This window comes from Athalia rosae, chromosome 2, assembly GCF_917208135.1.
Source record: "Athalia rosae chromosome 2, iyAthRosa1.1, whole genome shotgun sequence".
Classification (NCBI taxonomy): domain Eukaryota; kingdom Metazoa; phylum Arthropoda; class Insecta; order Hymenoptera; family Athaliidae; genus Athalia; species Athalia rosae.
In genome coordinates, this window is record NC_064027.1 from 25,665,035 (window position 1) to 25,687,982 (window position 22,948).

Consider the following 22,948-nt stretch of genomic DNA (forward strand, 5'->3'; position numbering starts at 1 on the left):
ACTGTGACGTCACACTAGATATACTCTCCCAGAGTGCGTTGCGGGCTGAGAAAAACCGACGAAAGCCGAATTGAGGCGAACGAAAACGAACCCTTACATCTTGCGATCGCAATTGTCTCGAATATCCCAACCGCGGTGAATGGGTGTGATCGTCGTTGAATAACAGATAAGTTTTAGCGTCTTGTTAATCACAAAACGACACGATTGATGCGCATCAATTAATGCACACGCAGCATAAATAACGAAAAAAAATCATACTACTTTTCATAGCTTCGAACCCAGGAGATTCTTTTTTAGGAATCTTTTCAAATTAGCGCCGCCTTGAGGACACAATCTACGACTGCGCTCCCCGCCCCTTTTCCATCGTTTGGTCAAGAATTGCAACTTCAGCTGCCCGGTTTACTCGTTCCATTCCATTCATTTCCTCAACTGCTTTGGTTTGATTTCTGAACGTAAATTCATTTAATTCAACGATGGCTACTGCTCTGGGACGTGTATTTGTGTACGGAGGAAAGGGGGCTCTTGGTTCAGTCTGTGTGAATCAGTTTAAGACAAAAAATTGGGTGAGTATTTTTGGGGGAAGATTATCCCTTCATTGATCATGGTAGAATCATAATACTACTACAACTTGTTGATTCGAATACTGTGTTATACTTTACACTTTGAAACAAATTCCTAACGAAGATGACAGTAAATTTTTTTGAATTATTTCATATCTCGAATACGCGCTTTAAATTCTAAACCGCAAATTTCCCTATCCGGTTTTCCCCCCGTTCATCGCTATTAAATCCTGTTTACCAGAGCAGCTTTCGTTTATCTCTCATTTTTCAAAAACCAGTTTAGATCTTTCTCAGAATGCAATGAATGTTGCGTTAACATGAATATTTGAATAAGTTCACTGAGAATTCCGTTTGTATCACTATACACATCTATCCATTTGATGAGAGAAAGTTAATTTCAATCCTGAGTTTTTTTTAAATATGTTGCAACTAAAGCAGAAACTATATCAAGGCCAAGGCAGGAATTCAACCAGAACCTTTCACAAGTAGGATATGATCTATCCTCACGTTATTATTTATAAATATATCTGAATCTGGACAGCTGGTGTCTTGAATTGTATTTCAGAATCCATTCGCTATTAATTAATTAAAAAAAAAAAAAAAATTAACTCGAGTTCTTGTAATTGAAATTTATGGAGCAACAAACTTGATAATATGGGATGACCAAATATCAGCAGATAAGATCTGGCAAAGGTCATAAAATTTATATATTATAACAATCTTCTTAAAAATAACTATTTACTGAGCAATACTAGATTTTTCCTGTTATTAGCCATTCTTTCATGCATACATTTATTTACCATTTCAGTGGGTTGGGTCAATTGACATGAAGGAGAATGATCAGGCTGATGCCAATATCATTGTCCCAATAGATGCCTCATGGCAGGAGCAGGTACATAATATTAAAAATGTCTATATTTATTTCACTTACCACCAAGAAAATCGAACATATTATTCATCATATCCACTTCTATTTTCTAGGAGGATCAAATCCTTGCCCAGATAAAGGATATTTTGAAAGGAGAAAAGTTGGATGGTGTAGTCTGTGTGGCAGGTGGTTGGGCAGGTGGGAATGCAGCGAGTAAAGATTTTGTGAAGAACAGTGACTTGATGTGGAAGCAGAGTGTTTGGAGTTCTGTAATCGCCTCTAGTGTCGCTGCTCATCATCTAAAGGAAGGAGGCTTTCTAACTCTGACTGGTGCAAAGCCTGCTTTGACCGGAACACCAGGTTGGTGAATATATAGGAAAGTGAAATAATATGAAAAACAACTAGAATTAACCATTGGCCTACCAGGTATGATCGGGTATGGAATGGCTAAGGCTGCGGTTCATCAGCTAACAAAATCCTTGGCATCAGAAGAAGGCGGTCTCCCAAAGGATGCCCTGGTCGCGACAATCCTGCCAATTACTTTAGACACTCCAATGAACCGAAAATGGATGCCTAAGGCAGATACATCCACCTGGACTCCTCTGGAATTTGTTGCAGAGTAAGAGACTTGTCATAAAACTTCATAAATGTTATTATGATGACACAAATATGTTTTTCCAGACTTTTCGTGAAGTGGGGACAGAATCAAGAGAGGCCAGAGAATGGTAGTCTTCTTCAACTAGTGACAAAAGCGAACAAAACCGAATTAATCACGGCTTAATTGCTTGAACAAACGTAAAATGCAAACTCATTTGATATTAAAGACCAGGTTAATAGATGGGAATTGAGACAAGATAAAAATATTTGTGCATATGTAAGTAAAATATCTGAACGTGGACCAGCCCTTGTGTAATCTTTAATCGTAAAACGATGTTGAAAAGTCGTGCAAATGATAACTAGTTATGTTTGATAATATTCGAATATTTATTGTGACTTTGTTGGAGTTGATCTGTTGTAATGATTCCCCGAGCATCTCATTTTTAGACTCGAGGTCTCACATTGTTCTGATTATGTATATCTACAGGAAATGAATGAAGTTATATAACAACATTGCTCCTTGTCTTTTTGGATTACTATACCTTGGACCTTTGGTTTTTCTTTATATCAAAGTGAAGATGGCTATGGGACTGAAACGAGAAACTAATTCTTATCATTTACTATAAAACGTAGAGCAACTTTAGTCACTGATAAAATTATTCTAGCTATCGTCAAATAAATTTTCGTCTCGCATTGATGTATAATAATGTATATTCATTGTTAAATTGAAGTGAAACCTACATTTTTTTACCTATACAATTCTCGTTCTGAAGTTAAAACGTCGGAGTTTTATGACAAATGCATTTTCACGTCAGCGGCAAAGTTGAATTTTTACGTATTGTTCATACCATTTTTAGTCATTCACTTTTTCACGACTCGTTGACGTACGCAGCACGAATCCACTCCCGGAAACGTCCAACGTTGGTAAAAGCTGTGTAATAATTATTATCACAAGTATTTTCATGGACGGGACTTACGCTCACGATACCCCGAAGGTACCAAAGACCGTGTAACTGGAAACAAAGGCCGCCGCCGCTGTCACCCTCACAGAGGCTTGACCCTGGAATTAAAAGAGCGATTGATGTTTTTGTTTTGGTTTTTTTTGTACCAAATAAAATGCTTACATACCATTCAAGTAACCAGCGCAAAATTTATCTGCGGTTACATAGCCTTTGAATTCTTCTGGAACTGCAGATACGCACTCTTGATATGGAATATAAGGCAAGTTTATCTCCTGAAGTTCGACACTTGGTTGCCCCTCTGCAGTTTTTCCCCAACCAACAGCCTAAGAAAATCAGAATTGAAATATAATTGAATCGAGTAACGATAAAAGCTGAACTGATGTAATTTTTCTCACCTTTCCAACCTGCCCACTTTGTAGCTGTACTCTTTCATACATATTGTCCCAGTCTAGGCAGATCGGTCTTACCAAAGTCGTAAGAACGAAAGGAGTTAATAAACGAACGAGAGCAATATCCTCGGCGAAGTTTCCACTAGCTCCGAAGTATCGGCTCGCTACTTCGATAGATTTCACGTCAGATTTCTGCACGTACTTCTCGGGCATATTGTAGTTGCGATAATGCTTTCCAGCAGCCACCGCGTATCTGCTTGCATCCGTAACTTCGTTAACAGTATCATCGTAGAAACAATGAGCAGCTTCAAAAAGTAAAAGCAAAAACAATAATGATGAACCGCTCATCGTTTTATCATGAATTACTCAGTTATTCAATTGTTTATTTACCCGATATCACCAGACTATGACTCGCTAAAGTCCCTGCACATATGTGTTGATAGTCGTCGGAGGACCCTCTATCATATATTCCCACGTGCCATGGGAATACCCCTAATTTAGCTGTGAACCCGTTGACGATCAAGGTGTTGCCGTGAGCGATTGCTGTTCCACATTCTAATTTGAATGAAAATATAAAATGTTATCTTATCGTTGATTTTAAAACTATTATATTTAGAATCAGTCAAAAACTACCAGGTAGACAACGGAAAAGCGTTCGATCCCAGACTCCGTCCTCTAGACAGTTGATTTCTCTGTAAGCAGGATCGTCAGAAAGCGGTATTTTGTACGAAGGTTTGCAAGCAAGAGTTGCCTTTGTGCCAGGTGTTATTGCTGATTCGCAGGAAACAGTCTCTCCTTTCAATTTGCAGACAATGTCCACGCTGTTGGATTTCAGGGGTGGACAAGTTTCTAGAATGAATGTATCAATTTAACTCAAAGTCAGTTCGAACAAAGGAAATTTTCTAGTTTCCATAAAAATTTAACAAGTTTCAGACTTACTGACACAAGTTGGTGGTAAGTACCACTTATCATCATGACAGAAGGATACATTATTCCCCTTCAGGGTGTATCCTTCGTTGCACTTGTAGGTAAGGAAGCTACTGATTGGTACTTTAGTACCTGGTGAAAGGTCGCATGGTAATTTGCAAGTGTCGAGTTCAAAGACACCCCCCACTAAGGGTTCTGGATACCTGCAACCGCGCGAAGGACTCGCTGTCGTAGGACCAAACGGTGACGCTGTCACTTCATAGTCCACTGCTGGACGGTTCCTGGAAAAAGTTTAGTTGCGTCGCAACAAATTACAAAGTTCATATTTATGATAGCTTGGCCAGTATAGAACATGGCAATTTTTATCTTGAAAACAAAAAATTGTTTCTTATTAGAGCAAGAAATTATCAATCAAGTTTTTTTGTTCATTTTTTACCCAGTTTCGATGTTACGTAACATTGCTAACGTAACGCGTGAACGATAGTAAAATCGTAATCAAAGATTGATAACTCACTGTCCCGAGAAGCAGTTCACTTCATCAGATCCATCTCTACACTCATTAACACCGTTACATCTTGCATTTTTAGCAACGCATTCACGATTTCTGCATGTGTACTGGTTTCCACTGCAAGAAAATCATTGTGTTTTTAGTGTTCAAGTTTTCATACCATCGATCAATACAGCTGAAAAAGAAACTCAACTATCTCAAAGGACAATACTCACCGGCATTTTTTCTTGTTGCCACCACCTTGCTGCGGACGAGCATCAGCAGCAGGACCTCCGTTGTAGATATCGACTCCATCTCCAAAATCTTCAGGTTGCGTTCCTCCAGAAGGTCTTCCGTTGTTGCCATTATTGCCATTATTGCCATTATTGCCATTATTTCCATTATTCTGTGGTCCTGTAGGCCTACCCTGAGAATAGCCGTTTATAGAATCATAATCTTGCGAGTTATCAGCTACATCGCCTGGTCTGGTGTTCTGGTGCCCGGTTGCCTGTCCAGGTCTCACAATTTGTTCTCCATCCGGATATCCTCCCGTCGGCCTATAGTTCTGACCTACATCAGTTTCAGCACCTGGTCTTCCAGGTTGAAAGCCTTGTGACTGTCCAGTTGGTCTCCCATTTTGACCGGCGTTACTCTGTGGAGGTCTCCCGTTTTGCTGGGGGCCTGTTGGTCTTCCCTGCTGTGGATTTGACGGGTTTCCCGGTCTGCCCTGAGGATTTCCGATCGTATATCCATCTCCTGATTGAGTGGGCTGCAAAGCACCATTGTCGTAGCTAGGACTCAAACCACCGGAGGGTTGTACCTGACCTCCTGAAATTGGCCTGTTATTATATGCAGGGCTCTGCCCCGACCCATAACCAGCTTGCATCGATGCTCCGACGTTAAGGAGAGATCCTCCACTTTGAGATCCACCTCCCAGACCCAACAAACCGCCACCCCCCGTCTGCGAACCTATTCCGAGGCTCAGGAGACCCCCGCTACTTTGTTGACCACCACGATTATACCCTGTCTAAAATCGTTTATTCTAATATCAGAAGATTGTTCCAATTACTAACAATAAGTTACAAGTATTACTTAGAATGTTCCTTCAATTCTTACATTCGCCGTTCCCCCAGGAAGACTAGTTGTCTGTGATCCTCCCCCTAATCCAAGCATAACATTTCCTAACAGATTTACGCTTAGACCTGTATTTTCTGATGTTCCTCCCATGCGCCCTCCAATCTCTGGCGTACCCTGAGAATTTGAATAAGCACCAACGGCTCCTCCCTGGAGATTGGGATTTCTGTCAAGGCTTGATCCTCTTCCTGGAGCTTGTCCTGCAAATCCCTGGCCTCGTCCTCTGGTTCCTGCATTTCTGGAGGCTCCATAAGTATCCACCGAACTTTGGGAGCTTCGTCCAACCGAGGTCCCAAAATTCAGGTTTAATTGTCTCTTTTCCCGTTTGTCCGTCCCATCACCTAAAGCATTGCAGAGGTGCATATTTATGTTATTCCTCATAATTATGTTATCCGTCAGCTATTCGTTTTAAACAAAAAAGCGCATCTTTCGTTCCAAGTTCAGAAAAATGGGGAAAAAGTTGATCATCAATTAATTTTTCGTTTGGCCACCAAGTCTTACTTTTGTTAGTATTCTGAAACTGGATATAATTATGTTTTTAACTTAAAAGAAAACGAAGAAAAATGTAATAGAATAAAAATAAAAGAATTGTACACGAAGTGTTTTCGACGTTTAATCGAGCAATATATGTACATATATATCCCAGATTAAATATACCTATATGTACACATGTATATATATATATGTAAATGTATCATATTATATGTAAAAGAAAAAATTTATAAGAAAAACAGGAAAAAAAACTGTTATCGCGCTTGGTAATGATGGTACGGGAGTTTGACCGAAAACATGGTATATACGGGATGTTATAAAGTGGTCGAAAGTAGTTAATGGCAGCAACTTTATAAAAGCTGTTTTATGCGTCTGCTTTGACGTTTGGCATTTCCAAATTACGTAGTAGTCTTTAGTCAGCCAACAAAATATTGTAAAATTTCATCGTCCTCGCGATTCACGGCAAAGACCTTCCCCGAATCATCTGTCCGGGATGAGCTCGCGGTTTAATAGGTATGATAAAATTCCATGACGTTGTATATGGTACACATAACTTTAACATATTATAGATAAATAAAAATAGCATAGAAGGGCCCTGATTCTATTATGAATGTCAAGGATCTTTATCTGCATGAAATGATTGAATTACAGCAGCCTCTTGGAATTCTTACATTCGCGATCATGCAATCTTTATCGAGCTGCAACTCAGACGCATAAGTTTGGAGAAAAAAGAAGAATCGTAGGAATAATTTACGATCAACTAAGAGCCAAATAATTTTTATATACTCCTCAAATGTGTAATACCATCATTGCCTAAATGAGTGAACTGATTGCAAAATGAAAATAAACACGTCTTACAATGACCCGAAAGTTTTGGGGTCACTTATATCCACCGTATATAAATACATATCAATAATTTTTTCCTCCTTTTCCACTTCTATCTACTGACAATGAGACTAATTTGATAAGTGTAATAAGTATTGAAACGGCGAATATTCTATCACGCATGAAGAAAAAAATGCACAGAGAATAAAATGATAGTAACAGCAATAAATGAAAAACAACAACAAATAACGACATAAATATGAATAGATTTTTCAATTCCAATTATTTGATTAGGTGAGTAATTAAAATTGGAAAGAAATTATTGCGATCTTGTGGAAAAGAATTAAATAAAATTTACTTGTGATGCGTAATCAGATTTATATTAAGAAACTGTGTATAACGATCAATAAATTTCGGAAAATTTAAAAAGGAAATAAAAATCACTGGTTATAAGTTGCATTCTACGTTCTTCGGAACTTTATTAATCCCAGAGATTCGCGAATCGCGTTCAACGCGTTAAGACAGAAAAATATAAAAATTATCAATCCCGTTCTCTCACAATATACGATATATGTACGGTTATAAGTATGTAAATGTATAAATAAATGACGGGTCTCTGTGTCGCCTAAATTATGTTAACATTGATATGAAATTTAATTGATACAGTTCCAAGAACCGGTTTCTCGTGACCATCGCGTTATTCCCCATAATTATTGGTGATTGCAAAATCTAAAGAGCCACCGATTATTATTGGCGTATGATATGTTCGAGCGCATGGCATTGTGCCTGCAGATTTTTTTGATTTTGAACAAAAAAAAAAAAGAAACTATATCCGGAATTGCCACAACGTACTGATGCCCAGCGGCTATACAAATTTAATTTCGCTGTTAATTCATACGTCATTTATTTACAAAAGATTGACCTTTGCTTTGTTTAAATGATATAATATTTCTGAAGAAAATATTCAAAGCGTCTGATTAACTCCAATGTCGTATACCCGCGTAACAATAAATACCAATTATCGCACCTCGTTGGTGACTTGTAGCGTAATGATGTTCTAAATCATTAGTTGAGAATATTTTCCCGAAAATTTTTACCGAACGCAAGGCGTGTAGATTCTTTTATTTCCGTATATTAGTTTTCTTCAGATATATGCAGATAATTGCAATTATTTTTTCTGCATGATATACACTAGCGATAATAATAATCATGATGAATTCATCATCAACGCTAATAAATGTGTCCACGTTATAAAAGATGTTCAAATCATCAATTGCTTGTATGATTACAGTCGCGTATCTTCTTTACATAACAGTTCGTATACGGCAATAAATAAGCGGGTATAATAATTGGCCGATCATACAGCTAATTCTGTAAATTATACAAATAATGAAACAATCTCTGGGTATCAGATAGAAAAAAAAAATTTTAATCCTAGAATAACAGCTATCGATGAATGAATAAATAAATAAATTGATGTATGTAAATAAATGAGGAATTCCCCTTGGGGGAATGAATATAATTAATTCAATAATCGATTAGACGATTTCAACGTTAAGAATTTGGCGGTAATTAACTATGTACATGTTCGTCGTCGATGGATGATATGTCTTCATCAAAATCCAATGAACGCAGCTATTATTATACCCTTTATACAGATAAGTGATATTGATAATTTTTAAAAGAAAGTCGTTAACGATCAAGAATCAAAAATACAACTGCATGTTTTACTCACTGTCACCGCATGACACCTCGATGACCGCCGCAGCAACAGCAGCCAGCAGAAAACAGGCTCTGGTATTAAACAGCATGTAGAAAACCTGCAGTAATAAAACTGCAGCAAAATCGTAACAGGACTTAACCGGGTTCACAAATCCAGCGTAAGAATTAAATGATTTTCACCTCACTGGACTAATTTATTAAGTATTAATTATGGCACTTAGTTTATTATAGTGAACCACGGTTCAACGGTTTCGTTCTTTTTTTTCTAAAGTTCTTTGTAGATTAGGCGTTAGACTATCACCCCTCCTCTCCCTAGGAGCATCTGGCGCTGAAAAGGAACCCGTCTAACGTCTGTTCGAAGCGAAGTTCAAAGCGTAAAGCTGGTATCTGATCTCTTCTTCCTCTTCTTCTTATTTCCTTTTCTTCGTTGGTCTACAGCCTCTGCTCAGCTGATGGTCGGTTCTCAGCTCTCAGCTGTAACGATATTAATCGGTATTAACTGATACGATCATGACTGGTTATTTGGTTTTCGGATTCTCCGGGATGTCCCGAAGGTATCGAAAATGCCGGAGGTTGACTATCAGCTATTGCGTAATCTCTTAACGAACACACTTGCCCAAAATATGTACACAAATATGAATTACAGAGACCGATAGACAGTAATAACCTGATTACAAACTAATTATTACCGATACAAATAGTTCATTCTTGCAGCGAAACATGATTCGTAAGCAAATAGGAGTAATGAATATACACATATTCGAATATTAAACAGCGTATTCAAATAAGTAGCAACAATTTTTATTTTGAATATTCAGATGCTAATTTTATTCCACATAATTAGATCGCTGACTTTCTCGGTTTGACTACTTGCCTATTTTCGCAAATGTAAAAATCCGGTTTATTCGTCGTTGTAAGCCAGAAAACTTGGGAACACAAGACACAGTAATTTGAGCATTACTTTTTATACCGAAAACACTAGAGTACCAGGGAGTTAAATACTCTGTTTCAAATAAGTTTTTAATTCATACAATCAACTGTGATAAATATTTGTAATTTATTCTGGCTCGCTGTGGTCATTTTTACGGCGAAAATACTTCGCGTGATAGTCGTGTGGCGGGAAGCGACGCTACTGACGTGACGACCGAACTGCCTTACAAATATTCAGCATGCTTTCATCGCAGCCAATGAGACTTCAGTAAACGAATGAGCAAATTGTGTAGTATCGATCACTGATCGATCGACGCTCTGTGGCGCGCCGCAAAATTTAATTTCAAATCTAGAAGATGCTACAAGAAAATAAAAGCGAATCAAGAGCGCGAAATTTGTCTGTCACATGGCGGTAGTTTTCTTGGTATATCCTAGCATATTCTAGTATCTGAGAATGTACGCTGCTCTCCAGAAACATGGTGCAAGACATGTTTACAGGTTGCCCGAAGGATTGCGAGAATTATGCTCAGATATTTCTCGTGAAGTAATAATTTTATAGAAAAAATTTGTCACTATTTTTAAATGAATTGGATTATAGCCCAAACTGTTTGTCGCAGGTACTTAGGGCTCAGCCGGAAGAGATTTACTCCTTCATCGCAGACTACATAGACGCGCTTTTGATAACACGTGAAAATGCCAAGGGTCTCTCTGTTCTACTGGATTACATATATCGCCTCAATTTTATATAATTGACGGACCCTGATTACAGTTGCTGTGAGAGTTGTCAATAATATTTTGATCGGGAGCGAGTCCATCGTTGGCATTCTTTACCAGAGTGGATTGAGTCTTGAACAAATCGCTGTAGCAGCGACAAGGATTCAGGTAATAGGAAACCCGAAATACGTCGTTTGATCGGTACTTTTTTTCACCGTTATTTCTAACATTACAGAAGGTATTTCGATCTTATCTGGATTTGGTAGATGTCCAACAAGACGGAACATCCGAAAGGAAAATGGTTGAGGAAAATAGCAGGATCTGTATAAGGGAAATTCTGAAAACAACCGGCACTTCATGGGAGCATGCAGAAATAGCTGCCTCAACGATCCAGGCAACCATACATTCAAATGCCAAAATTATTTTTTCTAATATTCACAAACCTTTTTTCTGTTTCCCATTTTTTGGATCTGATTTAGGCAGCCTTTCGTAGTCATTACGAAGAAATGTTAGCTAGAGAAGCAAGAGGTGAGGTCCAGTGGCAGAGAGCAGTTGCAAACACCATAGCAATCCTCAGAAAAGCTGGTGTCTCTCAAGAAGAGGCTGCAAAGGCAGTAACTCTTATACAAGTAATACGTCTTCGCATAGCTTGGCGCACCTTGTACGTACGTCAGTTCATCTGACTCTCCTTTTTGCTTGCAGTCTTCTTATCGTGGTTATTATATAAGGAGGAACATAAGATTAAAATTAGCTAATGAAGAACCCGAGAGACCAAGGGAGGGGGTTTTAGAACCAAGGGAAACTATCCAAGCGGTAGCTTGGATGGACATGATGTATCAGGACTCAAAACACACAATAGAACGCGCAAACGAAGCGGCAACGACTATTCAGGCGAGAATAAGATCTGAAGTTATTTTGATTTTTTCATAAAATTATAAAAATTCTCTTACGTATTTCGTAGGCTGCTTTCAGGGGCTTCCGTGCTCGCAATAATATGCATACTGATGGAAAAGCAAGAAGAGAGGAATCCTCAAAGTCGATGGTGGTTGAAGCGATACTAGAAAATATACGAGGACAAATATGGGATAGAGTCAAGTCTAGTGAAAACTTTCCAGAGGAATATGGATCGCGTGAGGAGATGGAACAAGCCGCTGACGAGATACAGATACAATATAAGAACAAGCAGAGGAATATTAGAATTTCTGAACAGTGTAAATCAAAAAAAGAAAATACTTGATGATATTTCTCACCAGATTTCGAAGCCGGATGTATTATTTTTTGCTTCAGTAACAGAGGATTCGGATGAGGACAGAGTTGAGTCAGCAGTTGAGAAGATAGAGGCAGTGGATGCAGAGGATTTCATCCAGGAGGTAGAAGCTAATGAAGAGTTTGAAGTCGTTGCTGAACCAATCAGTGAAGAAAAAGAAGGTAATTTATAGTTTCAGACGAAAGAAAAGGAAAAAAATTCAGTTACCAACCTGGATTGATTACGTCTGCATATTTAGATCTCGCAGTCACAGACGTTTTGGAAGCAGATGCACAAATGACAGTGGCGCAAGTTGTGGTAGAATCTGAGCCTCATGAACATAGCGATGATCAAGAAGAATCAGTAGCTGTTGATGAGCCAGAGATCAAACCGGTTACGATCTTAGAACCTGCTGTTGAAGCTCCAGTTGGAATAGAACACCATGAAGCTCATGAAAAAAATGAGTTGGCTACAGAAGTAGAGCAAGATGGCAATGAAAAGGCTGTTGAATGTATGTTTTGTTACTTCTTTAATAACTTTTTCACGCGATTCATTGTATTTTATTTTCAGAATCACCTAAGGAGAGCCAAAAATAGAAGATCGCCACTCTTGAGATTCAATGCAAAGATTATTAAGAAATATAATGTATCCCATACAAAACTATGTCAAGATTTTCAGTAAAATTTCTTTCCTCTCTTTACATAATTTATTCCCAAACTGAAATCTCTCTGAATTAAGGCAGGCTAACAAGCGGGTCCCCATTGCGTACTTTTCGGGGAACAGCTTCTCTTGGTATTGTTGAGTCGTGTATGAAAGTTTTGAAAATGAGGTTTATGTTCTTTCAGGGCCTGATTGGCAACCCTACCCAGTTTAGTGACAGGATTTAAGACAGATAGACTCGTTCGAAGTCGAAAACGATCCTTGGGTTCGATGTTACCAAAAGGCTGTAGAGATTGGTTTGTAACAGAGTCAGATAGTTGTCGAATTTTAGTTATGTCATCCAGCTGATGTGGTTCACCATCTCCGCAACTCGCCTTACTTCCCAAAACGGAGTTCAATTCGTGAATATTCTGTAACTTGAGATTGCGCTGCTTATTTTTTTTTTTAAACTTGTCCATTAGTATTGAAATTGAGTCTTTATGGTTTATAATATTCAAGTTTTCCTCCCACGTGGACTTCATATCTGAATTCTTTGACAGATGACTCCCAGTCGAATAGCTTTTTATTTCTGGTTTACTTCTAAGCTCCATTTTACACTGTGCAGCTTTTATTACCGATGGTCGGAGGCAGACATCTGCTGCTATATGCTTTTCCGGATAATTCAAGTCCCTGCTTTGCAAAAAAAGGAAAAAGAAGGATCGATATGCATTGGAATAGTGAAGTTCAGTTGCTGCAACTAAATAGATGTTGAAGTATCAAATAACACACCTATTATTATCATTCAACTGGAAATGTTCAGTCTGTTTTTGATTAGTTTCTTTTTCCAATTGATAGTGAGCGTCTTTTTGTTGAGATGCACCTTGGCGGCTTTTTTTTTCTGTCGATTTGGAATTTCGTGATTCTCTGTAAGAATTCTGCTGCGTTCTATGTTTCCAGATTTGAAGTTTAGCTGGGAAGTCAACAAGGGTTGGCGAGTCACTGCAGTAAGATTTTTCTGGCTCATCACATCGTCGTTCTCTATCCTTGGCTAAGACTTCTTGATGACAGTCTATGCATAAGTAACAATGGCACAGAAGTGAAAAATTTTCACCGAATTTGATGGAAAATTAATCCCTTACATTTTGAATTCTGAAGCTTTCGAGGTATTGACGATTGCCTCCTACTGGCTGCTGAGGAGGGAATAAACAAATAAAGAATGGAATTAACAAATAATTATTCAGAGTGCTGTAAACGAACAAGAAAACCGGTGAAACTGGCATGTCATTGAGCATCCTTGGGTTTTCGGAGGAGATCTGCTGCCAGGCGTTCTTAGTCTAATTCCGGAATACACACAAGAGCGTCTGTGTCTAGCGCGTCTACGTTTTCTCCGGCCCGCTGAACTGTGGGTGGATTTGGAAGTAGTCTCATGAGTCTTCTGATCTCGTAGCGGCTTCCGTGATATGTGATTAAACGTCTGATTAGATTCTTGGGAATTTACAACCCGTACAGATGCTGCTATCTTGCTGCGAGGTTTTTTAGATACAATAGCACCACCAGCATCAACCATGATCTCGGGGATATCCTGAACCCCGTCTTTTGACGAGATGCAGTTGTGTCTGTTCCCACATGTAGTGCAAAGACTTTTACGTCTTAGTTCACTATTTCTACCATTATTTTTCTGCTCTCTTCCACATACGGGATATCCATTCGTCCAGGAAGCTGTTCGGAAAGATGAAACTGTTGGAAAGCACTTGTAGTTCTTTCTCCCTGGAGGACGAGATGAATAAGAACAGTCAGTTGTTGCATTATACTCAAGTATTGAGTCAACTAAATCTTCCTTGGTTGGTGCTATCACAGCTTTCTTAATCTGTAGAGTAAGGAAATAAGAATGAAGTAAGACAAAATATGAAAAACAGAAAGTGTTATCAGTTCCAGAAGTATTACCATGGGATAGGCTTCAAGAGGAGTTTTATAAACATCCCTGGAGCATGAGCAAATACCCAAGTGTTTCGGAAACTTCTGTCGTGCGTGATGGAATGCTATAGAAGCTGCAGCAAGCTGACGAGATTGGGATGGACAAATTTGTGGCATTTCTCAATAATTATTGCAGTATTGATCTACAAAGTAAAGATTCTTCAACCATCAACATGACTTTCGAGCACTTTTTATAATGATATTCTGCTTAGATGTTCTGGGTTATGATCGAATAGATATTATCTGAATGTAGTATAAGTATCATGCATTTGTTTCAAAAATGTTTGCCTTTTGCACGCTTTCGGATTCTTTATAGGCACTTTAAAAATAGGAACAATAAGTTGGATTTGAGGAAAACAAGTTTGTGCTGTAGTAAATACCGTATACATATGTTTATATGTATGTATAGATACATATATAGATTCAATTGTACATAATATATTATGCAGTTATATATTACACTGTGTAAATTTTTCAACAGATGAAAAATTTCACTAGCAAATTAGGATAAATATTTATACTAGCGAGTTTTCCTTGGTTAAAGTTGTTCCCGAAGTACCATCGTTTGTCCTGAACTCTATTTCACATTCAATTCAAACAAGTAATATATCTACAAATCAAATACCTAATGGTGTAGCTAAGGGAATAGCACCAATGTATGAAGCATTTCGAAAAATTGCTAAACAACTGTACAAAAATTCTTAGTAAAGAGATTAACGAGTAATTACTAGGCCATTGTCAATAACTAATTCGATAATTGATTATCGAATACTTATGTACATAATAAATGATTAAAGTCAATACGCTTGCCTGAAAATGAAATGAGCAAGTTTTTAGTTTTTTGTTGGCAGTGATATCGTAGTTCAAATTTATTTTACTCACTCAATGTGAATCAATTTTCTCAGTTCATCCATGGCGGACAAGACGCTGGTGGCTGATAAGATTGTGAGATCGGAACTTGGTAGGGCTGCGTCTGCTGCAGGTGTTGGTGCCGTTGATGGTGAAGAGGAGGAGGAGGCGGCGGGTTGCAAATAGCTTGCATTAATGGCACAGAATTGTAAGGGGGTGGTTTTGTCGTATAGTGTGGAATTTGGTGATACTCTGGGCTAGATAAATGATCGGTCAACACATTCTGATGACTTGGTGGAGATCGACTGCCCTCTATTTGATCTAGAAGTTCAATGAAATTCCGTTAATTGATATCCTGAAACTTTGTTAAATATTTTAAGGGACGAATACAACGAGCTTTCTTACTTCGGTGGGGTCTGATCTGTGGAGGAGGCATATTAATTGGTGGAGGTGCTGGATAAAGCACATGGTGTTCTCCGTCACGTGGTGGGGGTGGAGGCCGTCCCCAAGGAGTTCTTATGTGACAAGCTTGCCACGGAGCCTGGGGCGGAGGTCCAGCAGGAACTACTCCACTGGACTCGCAAGAATTAGTTTGCTCGTTTCCTAGAACTAATTATTCAACGCTTTAAAACGATCGAGTAACCAGAATGAATCGAATTTTTGAATAAAACATACCATGTCCGGTGACGTTTTTATCCCCATTCCGCTTTTCACCTGAATGAGAAAAATAGTTTTAGTAAAACCAATGTTTCTGAACGGGTTATGTGATGTTAATGTGAAAAATTATACCGTTACTTTACATACATAATATAAGCAGGTACGAAAAACTTAAGATCTCAAATAATCATATAGCTGTAACAAACAGGAAACTTCTGCAACTTCTTTTACATGCAGTACTGGTCATTGCTGATGCTGAAACAAAATTAGACTCCTAGCTCATCCTCCAAAATCTGTAAAGATTAATGATTATGTATTCGAGAGTTAAATTTTTGTTGTTGAGAGAAATCGAACTGCAACAAGGCTGCTTCGGTAATATTTATTTCATGCAAGCTATGGCTGAAAATTAAAGGAAATCTATCAACTATAACTTAAAAGAATAGCACGCATTATTTTCAAAAATATCTTCCACACAATATTTTTGTTTCTCAATGTTCCCCAACAAAACATAACATATACATCGATGTTTGTTGTGTAGGTTCACATCATCCTGGATTTCAGATGTGTGGATTGGGCTCAGCTTTAAATCTATTATAAAATCCTCTGCTTTATACATAACAAACAATTTGTGAACACAAGAATAAACATGGATATCCATCCAGAACTGCGATCCAGTAGCCACATCAGAAGTAAAGTTGGACACACCTAGAGTTAAAATTGTTGACTGAAAAGTAAGGTATCACAAAAGTAAGGAAACTGAAGGTGATCCATTGATTAGTGACCATGGATGTGTCTCGAAGAAAATGACAACGAATAAAATTCTGTTAAAATAAACCAATGATCTTGATCGTTGTACAAGAAAAGCTTTGTAATATTTCTAAAGTACGAACAATGATTTGGAAGTCAAATGAAAAAAATTAATGATAATCAACTGAGAAATTCGTGATTACAAAGGTGACAGCAGTATTCAATGATCGATTAAATGTGTTTATTCCAACAAAACAGCAGCCTCTCAAGTTTTTCAACTAAAATGAAAGCAAACTTCTGTCGAATAGCGTGCAAAGTAAATCATTATTGTTTTTTTCTCACGATTAATCACACTTCATTCGATTGGTGGCATTATAAATCATTTTACAAATGAGATTAAGTGATGAAGAATATCAGAATTACTGAAACAAGAATCAATATGCGTGCCTGAAAATCACTACTAGTTACACATTTTTATCGTCATCATTGCATCAATTTAATCAATGTATACTACAGTCTAAGAGTATCGGCAAGCAGTGATGGATACCAGTTCAAACAACGGAAGGATTTTGATCATCATTTTTTTACAATTAATTTTTAGAGTGATGGAATGAGATTGAAATTATAGATTGTGAATTCTGGAGCCTGAAAACGAAGACACTGGAAGACAATATTTAAAAAAAAATGAAAATGATTCTAAAAACTAAAACCGAAGCTGAGTAGATCGCAAAATATGGATATGATCACAAAAGTTTGTCATAAAAATTCTACCTGGCATTCAACACTCTCCCTTCTCTAATACTCTTAGCTACAGACCTGGATGTGGAGACGGTATAAGCATCTTGTTTCGGCTGCCATTTGCTGCGCCGATACCTCCCGGTGGTGGGCCATTTGAGATTTGCTGATGCCGGTCATTTTCTCTGCTTAAACAAGTCAGTCAACTTCATTAAGTAATGAATAATAAGCATTTCAAGTACGAGTACAACTGGATACACCCATGAATATTCTGAAATGATGAAATCAATCTGGTGGATATAGCTATGATACATCTGTGCTTGTGCTATTTGTAAACGAATTTCATCAAAGATTTTTTTTCACTTCTCACGTAATGCTATTATAAATATTCTTGAAACTAGCTACTCAGGTATTTAAAGCTCGCATACGTTACTAATCTATTTGTGCATGCCTGAGAAATTTAGTTTTCTGCTTCCATCAACTGAGCACAACATTCGGCAATTTAAAGCATTGACAGTGCATTAATACTGGTACCCTTAGAGTAGTAAGTTCCACAGAATATTTTTTGGTTTTTTCCTATATCCAGTACCAGTGGCTTTCTTTTCGGTCTAATGAATATTTCTCTAGACTAGACAATTACTTGATAATATCGGCGTCCTAGCGGTAGCTATTTATCTGTAAAAAATGTTAACGTCTGAGAAAATCGCGTGCGAATAAATTATATCTTTGATACGCAATTTGTGAACTTCAAATAATACATATGCTCAGAAGGCCGACGATAATGTTTGTTCTGTAAAAAATATTGATATCATGTAAGGAAAAGTTTTCTTTTCTCTCTTGATTCTACTTATTGAGATCCTGGTCTTCGCAATTTAAAGATCTCATAGTAGATTGGGACAAGTTTGACTAAAACTGCCTGTCTCTTTTCCTGAAGAAAAAAAAGTTGGGTTGTTAATTCATAATTTACTGTACGATATTGATATACGGTGCGCTATAATTATATTTGTTAACGAGGGGTCCTTATTAGTCAGCTTTATCTTGCTCTTATCCATTCACTCGTTGATAACAAGAGGCTCACTTGGTGCAGACCTCTGTGCAAAGAGAAACCTTATCAACAAATCAATTATTCATCTTGATTAATTGTTGGAATCCAGAATCCCAGCTCTAAACATACTGAATCACATTTTCGGGAATAAGACATCATCGGGACAGGAATGAGTTACGAAAAAAAAAAAAAAGAAAAATAAGGCTGCGTCTTCGAACCACTGCACGAGTCCCAATAAAATAAATTTCTTCTTGCGTAAGTGATATATAATAATCGACAAACATATCCGCCGACGAACCCGTAATTTCTTCACAAACATTGTGACACTGTGAACCTTAGAGCCAGAAATAATAAGCATTGGAAATGAGTAAATGGCGTTGTGACTTACCCGGTACCATGCCTTTCAATTGGTGGTGGTCCACACTGGAACAGAGACTCCTGCACAGAAGTAAACATCATCATGGATATGTATTTTGGAATTTCAAGGGCCTCGATTAAAATTTATTGTTTAGTCGTAAACATAGTTTACCTGAGATCCATCTGCATCAGAAAATCTCCGCTTAACTCCATGGTGCTTCTGTTCTGGAGATCCAGGCTTTTGATCAAGAGGCTGTTGCATCGGGGGTGGTTGAATTGTGTAGTGAACTTGTGCCTGCATTTGCCCATTCTGGTACTGGATTTGCTGTGTGTGATACTGAATTTGGGCCTGAATTTGGGGTGGAGGTACGCTGTGCATCGGCAAACTTGCCGACGGCAGCTGTACCCAACGGAATACGGTTAAAAGATCGTGAATTTTATGATCACTTATATTCTAGACTGATGATAATGTTATCGAGTCTCACCTGGATCTGGGCTTGTGATTGTTGCATTTGGTGCGGTTGAGGTTGATAGAGCCAAGGAGCAGATTGTGGAGGTGGTACCTGTGTTGGGGGTGGTACACTAGTAATAATATTCATAGAATTTTGTCCCTGATTAGCAGATGGTGGAGGAACCATCTGTGGGGGTGGAACTGGTTGCGGAGGTCCTTGTTCAAGGTTGACATCTTGCTGATGATGCGGAATCTCTTCAAGTTGAGGTGGGGGTTGTTGATGTTGTGCAGATTGTGCATTAGGTACTAAAAAAGTTTGTGTAGAAGGCGGAGGCACTTGCAGGTGAAATTGTGGTGGATGCTGTCCCTCAAATTGCGGCGGCATCGTATGCTGCGAAGGAGGCGGTTCATGCGTTTGCTGCATTTGAGGAACTATGTGCTCTCCAGGCTGCAGAACAAACTGAGTTTGCGACTGATTGCCAGGTGCCTGTACTTGTTGGTATTGTATCTGATAAGTTTGAGGTATGGGGGGTGGTGGTTGGTTGTGCGGGAAGTTAGGCGGAGGAAAATGGAGATGGAGAAGAGGTGGTGGTGGCTGTTGTGTAATATTTATGGGAGCAGATGGCGGAGGTTGTTGTAGATTCACGTTCACGGTCTCGATCAAGCTCTGCGAAGGGGTCGACGGCCTCTGAATGTTGGGCTGTGTATAAACGTAAGAAACAGCACTACTGACAGGTACACTACTACTAGCGATGTAATTCTGCTGAGCTGGAGACGGTGGAGGTGGCTGACTCATGACATACATTTGCGTCACCGATTGAGGCGAATTTTGAGAGCCAGGAGGTGGAACTTGGATACCCTGAATCTGCAGGGACTGTGCAGGATGAATCTGGTACTGGACTTGACTCACAGTCGGAGGAGGTCCGATAAGCTGCACTTGCCCAACTGGAGGTGGAGACATAAAAGTCTGCATTTCCTTAAAAAAAAAAAAAAAAAAGTTACAGAGTACTTGGCTGTATACTCCAAGGGCCAAAAAAAAAATCAAGCTCGTCTTTGTAACTGCGTTCACTTCATACCTGAGGTTGTCCTGAGGAAACACAGGGTCCAGAATGAGAAGGTATATGTACGCCAGGTGGAGGAACACTGACACCGCCTCCTGGGCCTCCAGCAACAGTTGCCGTCAAAATTGTTGCTGGAAGAGTCATAACGCTACTTTGTGGATGTTGTATTAAATCTGAAATTAAAATAGCAATTAAAAGATGAAACTCCATCTCAGTCTACTGAAAAATTTTCACGTCACTTTCTACAATTACCTTGATGCTGAATAGTTACAACATTTGGCTGACCCAGTGCACCGATATTCATGGTCTGAAACTGGGCTGTAAACAATGTGTTAATCATAAATACAATAATGAAGCTTTTAAAAAAATAACATATTGTTACAATCCATGGGAAAATATTCTCCAAGAATCTCAGTTTATTCAAAAAGGCAAACCAAGCCTTTCAAGTACAAAACAGATTCTATTGTCTTTTTTATATCAAACCTGTATCACGACAACGGCAAGCTGACGATCTGACAGAACCGAAGTAATATAGCCTGCCGTCGAAGTAGACCATGCAAATTACACGGAGGAAATACTAATCTAAGATTTAGCCATTGTAACAATATATTCCACAAAATTTTATGCACTTACCTTGTTGGATTTGTTGTATATGAGGTTGTTCTATAACTTGTGGTTGAATAGGAGGTGGCTGTTGCTGGATATAAGATTGTAGTTCGGATTGCATTGTTTGTATCAGATTGATGGCCAACTGCTTTGCATTTTGGAGCACCTCTGCTTTTATGTGTCTATCATTGATGCAAACATTATGAGAACGTTCTATTGATATAAGGCAAGAAAAAATCTCTATATACTCACTCAATATATAGATGCAGAGGCTCTGGTGATTCTACACCTAAAACAGGATCAACGAATTGGGAACCTCGTCCTCGTAGTGTTACTGTTGCTCCCGTTTCACCCCGAATATAGAGTAAGTTTGAACCACCAGCACCAATAATTCGACCCCGCAAATCAAATCCTTGAGGCGCATTCTCTATCCCAACACAGATTTTTTCCTGGTGAAATATTGAAGTGGTTTAATAAGTTAGTACTTCAAAGTATCAAATATGCTAGCAGAAAAACATACTACAGTTGGTGTCGCTGAGTGTAAACTCATTAATGGTGGAGGTGCATTTGTGAACCTGCTAGGCCTGTTGAGAGAACTCTGATGCTCAGTTTTGATGATTTCACCAATTTTTTGTATGGCCACTAAAACAATTTACATAGATGAGAATGAATTTCAAGTATGGGCCAAAACTGTTACTAATTATAATTGAGCATACTCACAGTCAATATTATGCTTATTATGCCCTTGTATGTACAAGTAAAGAGACCGTTCGTTAGAACATCGCGCTTTTTCCTGTTCGGTCATAAATCGCCCACGAGTGGATACAATAGCCCCTGTAACATCGTAATTTCGAATATTATCCAATTCCAAAACACAAACATAACAAACTGTAGTTTATTCATATGTTTATGAGTGTTTTTCATAAACTGTCAAAATCTTACCAGAATAGGAGTTGATTTCTTCTTGGACGTAGCCTTTAGTGAGTAGTGTTCGGGCACTTGGAGGTGCTTCATTGATCTCAAATTCTGTCGTATACATTTCCTGGCCTTTGAATCCACCATTTGCAGCAAACTAGGAGAAATAACAATGGAATCAAGCCAGGAAACATGACTGTAGCATTGCATAATTGAATATAAATAACTAGCAATGCATACATTTCTTGCTTTGTTGTTAGTGTCAGAACCTCGGAGCTTTCCTTTTGCCATTAGTACAGAATCGACTCTTGCAGCGGCATGAGCTGCTGCTTTCATACTCCAGAAACTACTTGATACTCATCTGGAATATGACAGAACTTATTCTAAGGTATCTTCCAACCACAAACTCAATGAATGGAAAGTGTAGCAAAACTGAATGAAGAGTAAATAGATGGCAGGGAAAGCAAACATTTCTGTTTTCATCAAATCATAATAAAGGTGCAGATTGAGAGCACAATGATAACGCTGTAATGAATTAGAGGTATTCTTACCAATGAAATAGAACTTGTAGGTCATTTGACAAGCACTGCGACATTGACAAGTCGAGAATGCGATTTTCTGCAAGAAAAAACGGATGAACAGGATCGTGATTTACACTACGGTATCATCCACAAGTTTCATTCAAGAAACATCAATATCCCCTAACGAACCGTGGTCTTCAATAATTATTCATGACGTTATTCAGCGCGTGATGTAAAGGAACAATGATAATTATCGAAAATAATTAAGCACTACCTTCCTCTTTGACACCACGCAACTAACGAATTGAGTTGGTTACCGGTGAAATACAGAAGCTTTGGCGCCAGCGAGCGAACGTGTAGAACGTGGGGTTGGGTAAGAAAACGGAATGGGTAGGCTCTGTGCAGTAGGGTGCTTTCAACGCCATATTCTGGTCGCTAGCGCCAGAACTTCTGAATTTCACCGGTAATTAATCTCGTGTCGCTGATTATAATTATAATTCGCTCCTCCTTGAATACGTAACTTTTTTATTCCTGTAAA

General features: G+C 38.4%; 5 protein-coding genes and 1 long non-coding RNA gene across 16 annotated transcripts; 4 read left to right on the forward strand and 2 right to left on the reverse strand.

Moving 5' to 3' along the window:
• The first annotated feature begins 34 nt into the window (after positions 1–34).
• On the forward strand, positions 35–2,538 carry LOC105687752 (dihydropteridine reductase). Of its 2 annotated transcripts, none has more exons than XM_012403619.3 (5): positions 35–563; positions 1,369–1,452; positions 1,542–1,788; positions 1,855–2,047; positions 2,110–2,538. In XM_012403619.3, the coding sequence occupies exons 1-5, from the start codon at positions 474–476 to the stop codon at positions 2,207–2,209; spliced, it is 714 nt and encodes a 237-aa protein (XP_012259042.2). In that variant the 5' UTR covers positions 35–473; the 3' UTR covers positions 2,210–2,538. The 2 variants fall into 2 exon arrangements, with proteins under 2 accessions (XP_012259042.2, XP_048505914.1); XM_048649957.1 differs by lacking the exon at positions 35–563 and adding an exon at positions 732–1,253.
• Positions 2,539–2,718: 180 nt separating this feature from the next.
• LOC105687744 (modular serine protease-like) lies at positions 2,719–9,379 on the reverse strand. Its single transcript, XM_020853397.2, has 10 exons — positions 8,977–9,379; positions 5,907–6,265; positions 5,027–5,817; positions 4,818–4,928; positions 4,316–4,584; positions 4,010–4,225; positions 3,767–3,931; positions 3,383–3,681; positions 3,154–3,310; positions 2,719–3,085 (listed from the first exon to the last, which is right to left on the reverse strand). The coding sequence occupies exons 1-10, from the start codon at positions 9,050–9,052 to the stop codon at positions 2,895–2,897; spliced, it is 2,634 nt and encodes an 877-aa protein (XP_020709056.2). The 5' UTR covers positions 9,053–9,379; the 3' UTR covers positions 2,719–2,894.
• LOC125499883 lies at positions 6,259–7,300 on the forward strand. The gene is made up of 2 exons (XR_007276921.1): positions 6,259–6,929; positions 7,068–7,300. It is a non-coding gene; the product is annotated as an uncharacterized LOC125499883 (long non-coding RNA).
• Positions 9,359–22,820, reverse strand: LOC105687743 (altered inheritance of mitochondria protein 3-like). 10 transcript variants are annotated; one of them, XR_007276916.1, is made up of 23 exons: positions 22,441–22,721; positions 22,130–22,250; positions 21,917–22,046; positions 21,695–21,808; positions 21,495–21,616; positions 21,227–21,423; positions 21,002–21,156; positions 20,621–20,686; positions 20,384–20,541; positions 19,342–20,283; positions 19,029–19,256; positions 18,888–18,937; positions 17,536–17,642; positions 15,991–16,029; positions 15,721–15,924; positions 15,349–15,636; positions 14,437–14,609; positions 13,632–14,359; positions 12,086–13,561; positions 11,858–12,008; positions 11,558–11,664; positions 11,051–11,310; positions 9,359–9,437 (listed from the first exon to the last, which is right to left on the reverse strand). XR_007276916.1 is itself a non-coding variant. In XM_048649949.1 (18 exons), exons 3-17 carry the CDS (start codon positions 22,223–22,225, stop codon positions 15,368–15,370), a joined length of 2,877 nt encoding a protein of 958 aa, XP_048505906.1. In that variant the 5' UTR covers positions 22,226–22,250; positions 22,441–22,507; positions 22,685–22,820; the 3' UTR covers positions 14,611–15,276; positions 15,349–15,367. The 10 variants fall into 10 exon arrangements, 3 of the variants coding, with proteins under 3 accessions (XP_048505906.1, XP_048505908.1, XP_012259020.2); XR_007276914.1 differs by having other exon boundaries at positions 12,086–13,182; positions 13,282–14,359; XR_007276920.1 differs by having other exon boundaries at positions 12,086–13,185; positions 13,282–14,359.
• On the forward strand, positions 10,135–11,100 carry LOC105687731 (sperm surface protein Sp17-like). The gene is made up of 4 exons (XM_048651295.1): positions 10,135–10,437; positions 10,511–10,595; positions 10,663–10,775; positions 10,843–11,100. The coding sequence occupies exons 1-4, from the start codon at positions 10,348–10,350 to the stop codon at positions 11,098–11,100; spliced, it is 546 nt and encodes a 181-aa protein (XP_048507252.1). The 5' UTR covers positions 10,135–10,347.
• On the forward strand, positions 11,052–12,549 carry LOC112694783. The gene is made up of 6 exons (XM_025747256.2): positions 11,052–11,236; positions 11,310–11,498; positions 11,569–11,818; positions 11,895–12,035; positions 12,113–12,364; positions 12,424–12,549. Coding segments are annotated over exons 1-6 (957 nt in total). The 5' UTR covers positions 11,052–11,113; the 3' UTR covers positions 12,426–12,549.
• Positions 22,821–22,948: the final 128 nt, after the last annotated feature.

Coding starts and splice junctions, on each gene's coding strand:
- LOC105687752 (XM_012403619.3), top strand. CDS start 474: ATGGCTACTGCTCTGGGACGTGTATTTGTGTACGGAGGAAAGGGGGCT. Junction 1,789..1,854: donor TGCTTTGACCGGAACACCAG/GTTGGTGAATAT, acceptor TTGGCCTACCAG/GTATGATCGGGTATGGAATG. Junction 2,048..2,109: donor CCTCTGGAATTTGTTGCAGA/GTAAGAGACTTG, acceptor ATGTTTTTCCAG/ACTTTTCGTGAAGTGGGGAC.
- LOC105687744 (XM_020853397.2), bottom strand. CDS start 9,052: ATGCTGTTTAATACCAGAGCCTGTTTTCTGCTGGCTGCTGTTGCTGCG. Junction 4,585..4,817: donor GTGAACTGCTTCTCGGGACA/GTGAGTTATCAA, acceptor AACTTTTTCCAG/GAACCGTCCAGCAGTGGACT. Junction 4,226..4,315: donor CTTACCACCAACTTGTGTCA/GTAAGTCTGAAA, acceptor CATTCATTCTAG/AAACTTGTCCACCCCTGAAA.
- LOC105687731 (XM_048651295.1), top strand. CDS start 10,348: ATGTACGCTGCTCTCCAGAAACATGGTGCAAGACATGTTTACAGGTTG. Junction 10,438..10,510: donor GCTCAGATATTTCTCGTGAA/GTAATAATTTTA, acceptor TGTTTGTCGCAG/GTACTTAGGGCTCAGCCGGA. Junction 10,596..10,662: donor AACACGTGAAAATGCCAAGG/GTCTCTCTGTTC, acceptor CCCTGATTACAG/TTGCTGTGAGAGTTGTCAAT.
- LOC112694783 (XM_025747256.2), top strand. CDS start 11,114: ATGTTAGCTAGAGAAGCAAGAGGTGAGGTCCAGTGGCAGAGAGCAGTT. Junction 11,237..11,309: donor AGGCAGTAACTCTTATACAA/GTAATACGTCTT, acceptor TTTTGCTTGCAG/TCTTCTTATCGTGGTTATTA. Junction 11,499..11,568: donor AAGCGGCAACGACTATTCAG/GCGAGAATAAGA, acceptor CGTATTTCGTAG/GCTGCTTTCAGGGGCTTCCG.
- LOC105687743 (XM_048649949.1), bottom strand. CDS start 22,225: ATGAAAGCAGCAGCTCATGCCGCTGCAAGAGTCGATTCTGTACTAATG. Junction 22,047..22,129: donor CTAACAACAAAGCAAGAAAT/GTATGCATTGCT, acceptor TATTTCTCCTAG/TTTGCTGCAAATGGTGGATT. Junction 18,938..19,028: donor CTGATGCAGATGGATCTCAG/GTAAACTATGTT, acceptor ACTTCTGTGCAG/GAGTCTCTGTTCCAGTGTGG.